This window comes from Arachis hypogaea, chromosome 13, assembly GCF_003086295.3.
Source record: "Arachis hypogaea cultivar Tifrunner chromosome 13, arahy.Tifrunner.gnm2.J5K5, whole genome shotgun sequence".
NCBI classification, from domain to species: domain Eukaryota; kingdom Viridiplantae; phylum Streptophyta; class Magnoliopsida; order Fabales; family Fabaceae; genus Arachis; species Arachis hypogaea.
Window position 1 is genome coordinate 28,509,496 of NC_092048.1, and position 8,798 is coordinate 28,518,293.

An 8,798-nucleotide genomic window follows, 5' to 3' on the forward strand; every position below is an offset into this window, starting at 1 on the left:
CCAACAGATGTGATAGCAACGGCCACGTCAATATACGTGACAGGACACCTAAACAACTTCGTTCTGTTTCATTACATAAGCCGACGGAAGGATGTAACGAGTTCAATGTCTATTATTCTAAAAAATGCAATTGATATTTTTCTTAAAAAAATTAATTAGTTCAAAAGCAAAATTTTTAAAGACCTGTTATTGCTTTGAAAACAAAATGAGGAAAAAAATATTTGAAAACGATGGTATCCAACAGATGTGGCAGCAACGACCACGTCAATACATATGACAGGACACCTAAACAATTTCGTTCCGTTTCATTACATAAGCCGACCGAAAGAATGTAACGAGTTCAATGTCTATTATTCTGGAAAATGCGATTGATATTTTTTTTAAAAAAATTAATTAATTCAAAGACAAAATCTTTAAAGACCTAATTATTATTTTACTTATTATCTAAAAAATTATTTAATACATAAATATAATTGAATAACCGGTAAATGATAGTGCATCAAAATTAGTAATTACACATTGCTCTTAAACTCGCACAATAAATAGATAGATTTAAAAACATTCAATTTTTTCTCTAATAAAATTGTCAACTTCTACTGCATTTTGAAATAGTTCAAGGCTAGATAGTGCGATGTAAGCGTGACACCATCTTATCATCATCAATTTTATTTTGCAGCAGTGGTTTTTCGGAGTCATGAAATATAAAATAAAGGAAGGAAACAAAAAGGGTCGTCAATCAGGAAGTTAGAGGAATTTAAAATTATATACATTAGTCAACTACCATATCAATATCAAATAATCCTCTCCCATACGCAACTATATATATGGCTTTCGCTTCCCCATCTTTCATTCATTCATCAACAACTCATTCTTCTATACATAAATAGAAAAACAGAGAGAGACAGAGACACAGATACTTCCTTTGAAGATCAACGACCTCATGGCTGTAAAAGTTTATATTGTGTAAGCACTCTTCAATACATATAATGTCATTGCCAAAGTTTATCTACCATATGTTATAATAATTCACTTGCTTTGTAAAATTCTAATCATGTTTGGGCTATGTCCCTCTTTCTAGATTAGCTTCTCTACTGGATCAGTTTTGTATTATTGTTATTATTATCTTCTTTGATGAAATACAATATTCATTTTGTTATATTATAAATAATTTTTCATATGATTTCATTGGCAGGTATTACTCGCTATACGGACATGTAGAGAGACTAGCGGAAGAAATAAAGAAAGGTGCTGATTCTGTAGACGGTGTTGAGGCCACTCTATGGCAGGCATGTTCTTGATTAAGTATTCTATATTATATATTCAAGTTAATTCATTCTCAGTAGCATTACCTCATTACTAGTAATGGAAGAGTGTTTGACATTCATTTGTTTTAATGAACAGGTACCGGAGACTTTGCCGGAAGAGGTGCTTGGCAAAATGGGAGCACCACCAAAGAGTGATGTACCGCTCATTAACCCGAAAGAACTGCCGGAGGGTGACGGTTTCGTCTTCGGCTTCCCAACAAGATTTGGAATGATGGCTGCTCAGTTCAAATCTTTTCTAGATGCAACTGGAAGCCTATGGCAGACACAAAAGCTCGCTGGCAGGCCAGCCGGAATCTTCTATAGCACCGGTTCTCAAGGTGGCGGACAGGAGACAACAGCGTAAGAATTTTATTTTCAACTATTACAACCATGTTACTTGTGTATCAAAAATCAGCTACTAAATCTACTATATATATATATATATATATATATATATATATATATCAAAAATAAATTAAATATATATATTTATATACAAATATATAATGACTAATTTGATAAATGATTTTGATGTACACATAGTATTTTTGAAATTATTATCAATCAATTCGTAATTAATAGGACTCATGAATGAAGTACCAATAATAATAATTGTGGAATCAATGATAGGCTCACTGCTATCACTCAGTTGGTTCACCACGGAATGCTATTTGTCCCAATCGGATATACATTCGGCAGCGGCATGTTCGAGATGAATGAAGTGAAGGGTGGCAATCCGTACGGTGCCGGAACTTATGCTGGTGGTGATGGATCAAGACAACCAACTAAACTTGAGTTGGAGCAAGCATTTCACCAAGGTAAGTATATTGCCACCATCACTAAGAAGCTTAAGAAAGAATGAAGCTATCCATAAATTAGGATATTGAATCCTGATGAGTCCACTAGTAGTTATTTGTCATGTAATGTATTGAGTTTGTATTATTACATAGAAATAATTGCTTCTTATTATAAAGAAAGCGCTTTGTACTCACTCGTGTGTTTTTCTATTTATACAATCAATATTTTGTTTATTGATTTGATTAGCTGAATAAGTAAATGGAATAATATTAAATGACCAACAAATATTATTATTTTTTATTTATACTTAATTAACAATAATTTACACTTATATTTACAAAAAATTTATACAAAAAAATTAATTTATACCTATATTTATTAAAATTGATACATATGAATCAATATAATTTATATCACATTTTTTAAAATTTATACACATAAATTAATAAAATTTATTTATTAAATACAATTCAATTTTTAAGTCCCTTGTTGAAGGAACGGTGAATATCTAAAAGCCTTTATGTATTGGAACAAATGGAAAATAGACTGATAAAAAACATGTTTGGGCTTTGATTTGTAGCCCTTAATCCCTTATGTTTGTATAATTTTGTTCAGACGTTAATCAAGTCTAGTATTTATACGTGTATTGTGAAATAAAATAAGAAAATCTCAGATTGAATGAGCAATAAAATTTTCGGCGTTTTTTTAGATGAATTGAACAGTTTCATGTACTGAATTGAACAGTTTCCAGTCCTATACATTAACCTCTGCCTTTTTTTTGGGTATTAACCCTCTCTGCCTTCGTATATCGAAACAAGATGCGATAGATAATGTGAAATATTAAAAGGATACAAAATTTTTCAAGAGCCCATGAAGATAAAAAAAAACATAAGCATTGAAATTGGACTAAGAAACTGGTGTTTTTTAAAAGTTGGGCTAACCACAAAAACGAGCGGTTGAATATGAAATTAGGTTAGTGTGATTGGTGCTGACCAACATTTGTAATAGTAACATAGCACTCTTTTCTTTCTCTCCAGTTCTCGTTTAGTCATTTTCTCTTCCTTTCTGACACGTTTTTCTGTCTCAAAAATACAAGGCAATATCCTTATTTTGTTGAACATCTTCCATAGCTCTTGCCCGTAATATCAATATAAATTTCATTTATGATCATCTACGTCAAATTTTGAAGAATTTTCGTTCAGGCTATCATAGGTAGAGTAGTAATACATTTTAAACAATAGTACTTAATATGATTTGTGGTTAACTCGTTTTAATGCTAGTCCTTTTTATTTTAATGAGTTAAGTATGTTTTTCGTTTTTGATATTTTTGAAATTTTTTAAAATTATTTTTAATATTTATTTTAATTTAAATTTACACTTAATATTTGAAATAAGATTCAATTCTATTTTTGTTCTTAATTTTTTCACAATTAATAATTAGTCAAAATTTATTTTTTATAAACAATTTCCTTAGATGACCAACTAGAATACTAACTAATTTATTTGAATAACTTTTCAAAATAAAATTTTGAATTTTTAAAAATAGAATTTTTAATTTGTAACCACTTCATTAACGTGAAGCTCCATCTTATCCTCTCTCATTATGTCGTGGTACTTCGTCATCAACCGTTTATCACACTGCCGCTATACCCTCCGCCGCAACCGTTCATCAAAGTGAATTTTTATGGGAGCATCCCCATATTCTAATCCTATTTTTTTTTTAAATCTTAATTTTTAAAAAAATTGTTCAAATTGACTCACAGTAGAGTTGATTCTTATACTTTCTCTTTTACAAATTACCAACAAGACTTGAGCCATCAGATCTGGTGAAAGAATCCAACCATAACAAAGGAATTTTTAACAACCAGGGTCTTGTTAAACTTGGTGCACTATTTTTGCTTCTAACTTTTATAACTTTTATAGAATATTTTTTTTTCTTGTAGATCAAACTATTAAACCAGGTTTTTATCCATTGTGAACATTTAATAAAAGTTAAAAATCAATAAAAAGAGTTGTTTCTGGATGTCGACTACTTACCATGTAGATATGATATTGAAAGTTCATATCAAACAAGAAGATAGACATTAAAATTGAGCAGCATATAATCATATATACTGCACAATTCCATTACATCATAATCATTGGCGCACATGTAGTTTAGAGCTTCAACAGTACAAGTAGACAGTTCAACATTACATGGGTTTATTATTTAATTATAGTACAACCCAAAAGGCTTCAACAAAGGCATAGTTAATTAACTTGCCACATTGGCATTATTGTAGACACTATTGACAGCCATGTTGGGAACCCACATAACTGCCTTGTTTCCAAGGAAGTGGCAAGCAGTCTCTGTTCCAGGCTTGATTTTGAGCATTTGATAAAGAACCTCCGCATTCATGCCGGAAGTGTCGTGGTGGCAAACCGCTAACGCCCGAGTTCTGGTGCCGTCGGCTGCCACCATTGGAACCATGTATGCCGTGGTTCCATGGATTTCGTGACAATAAAACACGGTGCTTTGAAAATTGAGCCTGTGACACATAACAGCCCTGTCTCCAAGATTGTGCACTCCTTCTATGGTGTAGTCACTCTGCTTGTCCAAGAAAGAACTTGAAAACGGTTGAATGTTCTTTCCCAACTTGGAAACGGCGAAACCGATCAAAGTTGATAAGGATTTTGCGCAGTACTTGTCCTCGCCCTTGCCGGCTTCTCTTATGCAAGCATCCTCAAAGGTGAAGGACTCTTTTTCGAGGTCTTTAATTACATTGCCCCATGTATATACTCCGTATGGTTGAGCAAAGGGGATTTTGCTGAACTGCATGTTCATCTTTTTCCCAGGAAATAGCTCATGTTCGAAGAAGAAGGTTTTTGGGTACTGTGTGTCGTCCACTTTCATCGGAACATCATTTATTTCAGAATCTGCACGCAGTATCAAGCAAAAAACTCTTATTTTAGGATAATTCTACCCTATTAATCATTCATAAGATCAAACTCTTAAATTACGCTTGCGGTTACAATAATAATAATAATAATAATAATAATAATAATAATAATAATAATTATAACATTTTTTTTAATGTTTTTTATAAAAGAATTGCAATTATTGCTCTGCAGATGGGTGTATTATATGGGTAATGCTATGGAGACAAAAAATACAGCCAAAACTTGTCTTATTTAGCATTCATTAATTGTCGTAACAATTAATAAATGCTAAATAAGGAAAGTTATGGCTGTTTTTGGCTAATTTTCTTTGGTTACCGAATGTCCATGTGGAGCAGAATAGGTGGAAATTTGTTAGATCTATACCAAGTTCTAAAAACCACACCTGTGGTATCACCGAATCGATATAATTAAAGGTTTAAGATTTAATTAAAATTTAACTATATTTAAATTAAATATAATAAAATAATTTATAATGTATTATTTTAGTAGGTTAACAATTAAAAAATCATACCTGTTTCATCAATTAGTTTATTCTTTTATCTTGAATCCGACTAATTTGACAAACAATTTTTAATTAATCGAATTGAATCAGTGGATTAAGATTGGTTCTCATAACCATAATCCATATCCAACTCTAATATGTGACTGTATAATTAAGGAGTTATATGGACCTTGGGCTCCAGGCTTTAAAAGCTCCTTGAGAGTGTTAGGAATCGGAGTGTTTGGCCAAACTGCTTGCCAGTAATCTTCGTCAGGTATCAATTCACGCCCATGGCTTCCTATTGCAAAAGCAAGCTGCACCGTACCATGTCTTCCAAACATAAGATATCATAATTCTATTATATAATTATTTTACTTTACGTAAATCAACGAAACTCAAACCATATATAATTATACGGTGGCTATAACTATAATGCCTATGATGGTTAAACAACTTAAGTAATATTTAAAAATTATTTTTAAAATTAAAGTTATATTGTTTACATTTTGATAACTTTCTTATTTTTATCTTTTAGTTAAAAATATTATTTATTTTAATAACACTTTTTAAATGTTGCTAAAATTATATAGCTCCTGTAATCACCATCATTACATGCAAGATAGCATGTGCATATAAACGTAACTCTCTTAAACTGTATTTTTGGAAAAGCCAATTATTACTTATATATACGCATACATATATACTCCTTATTTAAGGAATCAGCCTGCTACAGTTCTTGTTAACTCATCACTGCCTTAATATTTTACTTGATTTTATTTAATCTTGACTATAATATTGTTAACAGTGAAAGCCAAATTAAATAAATGTTTTGGATGAAGAAAGTTGGTCTAAAGTTGTGGTAAGAGATCATAGAAAGTGAAATATAGATACTTTCCCGCAGTGAGGGTAAAATACGAGTGAATGAAGGACTATTATACTCTTTTTGGCGAATATATAAGCCAAATTAAAAGGCAAAAGAATACGAAAACTTACACAGAAAAGCATAGCAACAGCACATCGGAACTCCATTTTTATATATAATATAATAAGCAAGAGAATGGATGTGGGAATGATCGATGCTTGCAATGAACTCACTTATTTATAGTGATACCAGTTCATTATTAGAGGTGTACAGTACATATTTGGACACGGTTAACACAAGACGTGGAGTGACATATGAATTTTAAATTTTTATAAGACCTAGTATATATATATATATATATATATATATATATATATATATATATATATATATATATATATATATAATATAAAATAATTTTTTATTTTAATAAATAATAATATATATTATTTTTAAATTTATTTTAAAAATACAGATTAAGAATAAAATTGGACACACTGATACATGATGATATTTAAATGTGTTCAAAAATGTCATTTTTATTAAGACACGGTTGGCCACCAAAAATACACATATCAGACGAATGTCAATGAGTGTCGTGTTCAAAATGTGTCCGATACATGAATATGATAACTCGGTGAAGTATCTATGCTTCATAGGACTAAGTTAATTATATTGTATAAAAATTATATAAAATTATAAATTCAAAATCCAAAAACAACACATTTAAGATTTTGAATTTATAATTTTATATAATTCAAAAATTAAAAGTCACACGTCCAAAATCACTTGTGTCGACGGAATGGAGAGCAGAATATCTAAACGGTTTCGTGTCTCATTTGGATGGTACAGGATCTGATCACTGCCCCTTGCTCCTTAATTCAGAAAAGGAAGAAAGAAGGTCAAGAAGAAGATTCAGGTTCCAAGAGCGTTGGTGCGATAAAGAAGAGGTATCAAATATTGTTAAACATGCTTGGGACTTGGAAGTAGTGGGCTCACCCATGTTCAAATTGGCTACAAAACTAAAACATTGCAGGCATAAACTGTTTGAATGGCAAAAATCAGCAGATTCAAATTCAAAACAGCAGATCCGAAGAGTGCAGGGGAAATTGGAAGAAGAAAAAGAAAAAGGAGCAGCTGCAGATGGCACAGTAATAAGGATATTGGAGGCTGAGTTAGCAGAGAACTTGGAGCAGGAGGAACGATTTTGGAAGGAAAAATCTCGGGTGCAATGGCTAAATTGGGGTGACAAAAACACAAAGTTCTTTCACTCTAAATTTCAGTCAAGGTGCCGGAGGAATAAAATCCAAGAACTCGTAGATGACAGTGGTAATGTGGCCTCTGATCAACAAGGTATTGCGGCTGTAGTTCAGGAATATTTTGTTAATCTATTTACTTCTGACAACCCAAGGGAACCTACGGAAGTTTTAGAAGAAATTCCTACGAAGGTAGATGCTCGCACAAACCGAATGCTCACTAGAACAGTAACAGACAGTGAAATTAAAGCAGCAGTGTTTTCTATTAATCCATTTTCAGCTCCGGGAGATGATGGGTTTACAGGAAAGTTTTTTCAATTTTATTGGGAGCTAATTCAGAAGGATGTAATTAGTGCAGTCAAGAGTTTCTTTTCAGGAGGTAAATTGTTGAAAGCTTTCAATCATACAAATATCTGCCTTATTCCGAAAATTAAAAATGCTAACACTATGAAGCACATTAGACCAATCAGCCTTAGTAGTGTTTTCTATAAAATCATTTCTAAGATTTTGGTACTGAATCAGGTGATAAGTGATACTCAGAGCGCTTTTATTAGAGGAAGATTGATTAGCGATAATATTTTAATTGCGCATGAGTTTATGCATTTTCTGAAGAATAAGAGTTATGGAGACTATGAATTGGCTCTAAAACTTGATATGAGCAAGGCTTATGACAGGGTTGAGTGGACTTTTGTGTGGGAGATTATGAGCAAGATGGGATTTTGCAAAAAGTGGATGGACTGGATCAAAGAGTGTGTGACAACGGTTTCTTACTCTGTTACTGTGGAAGGTCAACCTCATGGTTTTTTTAAACCATGTAGAGGATTACGTCAGGGTGATCCTCTCTCTCCCTATCTATTTTTGTTCTGTGCAGAGGGTTTTTCCCGTCTGCTCCACAGAGGAGAACGGAGGCTAGAATTTTCTGGTTTGAGACTGAACCCCAGATGCCCTAAGGTCAGTCATTTATTCTTTGCAGATGATTCTATTTTGTTCAGTAAGGCGACAATGAAAGATTGCGAAAGTTTACTAAAGTTGTTTAGAGACTATGAAGAAGTGAGTGGTCAGGTGATAAATTTAGATAAGTCTTCTGTTTTCTTTAGCAAGAACACTCCCCTATCAGTCCGTGATCAGCTAGCTGCCCTGTTGTCTATACCACATGT

The 8,798-nt window shown here is 32.2% G+C and overlaps 2 protein-coding genes across 2 annotated transcripts; one reads left to right on the forward strand and one right to left on the reverse strand.

The window, feature by feature from the left end:
• The first annotated feature begins 726 nt into the window (after nucleotides 1-726).
• Nucleotides 727-2,335, forward strand: LOC112737851 (probable NAD(P)H dehydrogenase (quinone) FQR1-like 1). Its single transcript, XM_025787985.3, has 4 exons — nucleotides 727-963; nucleotides 1,193-1,286; nucleotides 1,402-1,664; nucleotides 1,935-2,335. Exons 1-4 carry the CDS (start codon nucleotides 941-943, stop codon nucleotides 2,164-2,166), a joined length of 612 nt encoding a protein of 203 aa, XP_025643770.1. The 5' UTR covers nucleotides 727-940; the 3' UTR covers nucleotides 2,167-2,335.
• A 1,845-nt stretch (nucleotides 2,336-4,180) lies between these two features.
• Nucleotides 4,181-6,730, reverse strand: LOC112737852 (unknown seed protein USP). Its single transcript, XM_025787986.3, has 3 exons — nucleotides 6,517-6,730; nucleotides 5,714-5,837; nucleotides 4,181-5,018 (listed from the first exon to the last, which is right to left on the reverse strand). Exons 1-3 carry the CDS (start codon nucleotides 6,550-6,552, stop codon nucleotides 4,357-4,359), a joined length of 822 nt encoding a protein of 273 aa, XP_025643771.1. The 5' UTR covers nucleotides 6,553-6,730; the 3' UTR covers nucleotides 4,181-4,356.
• Nucleotides 6,731-8,798: the final 2,068 nt, after the last annotated feature.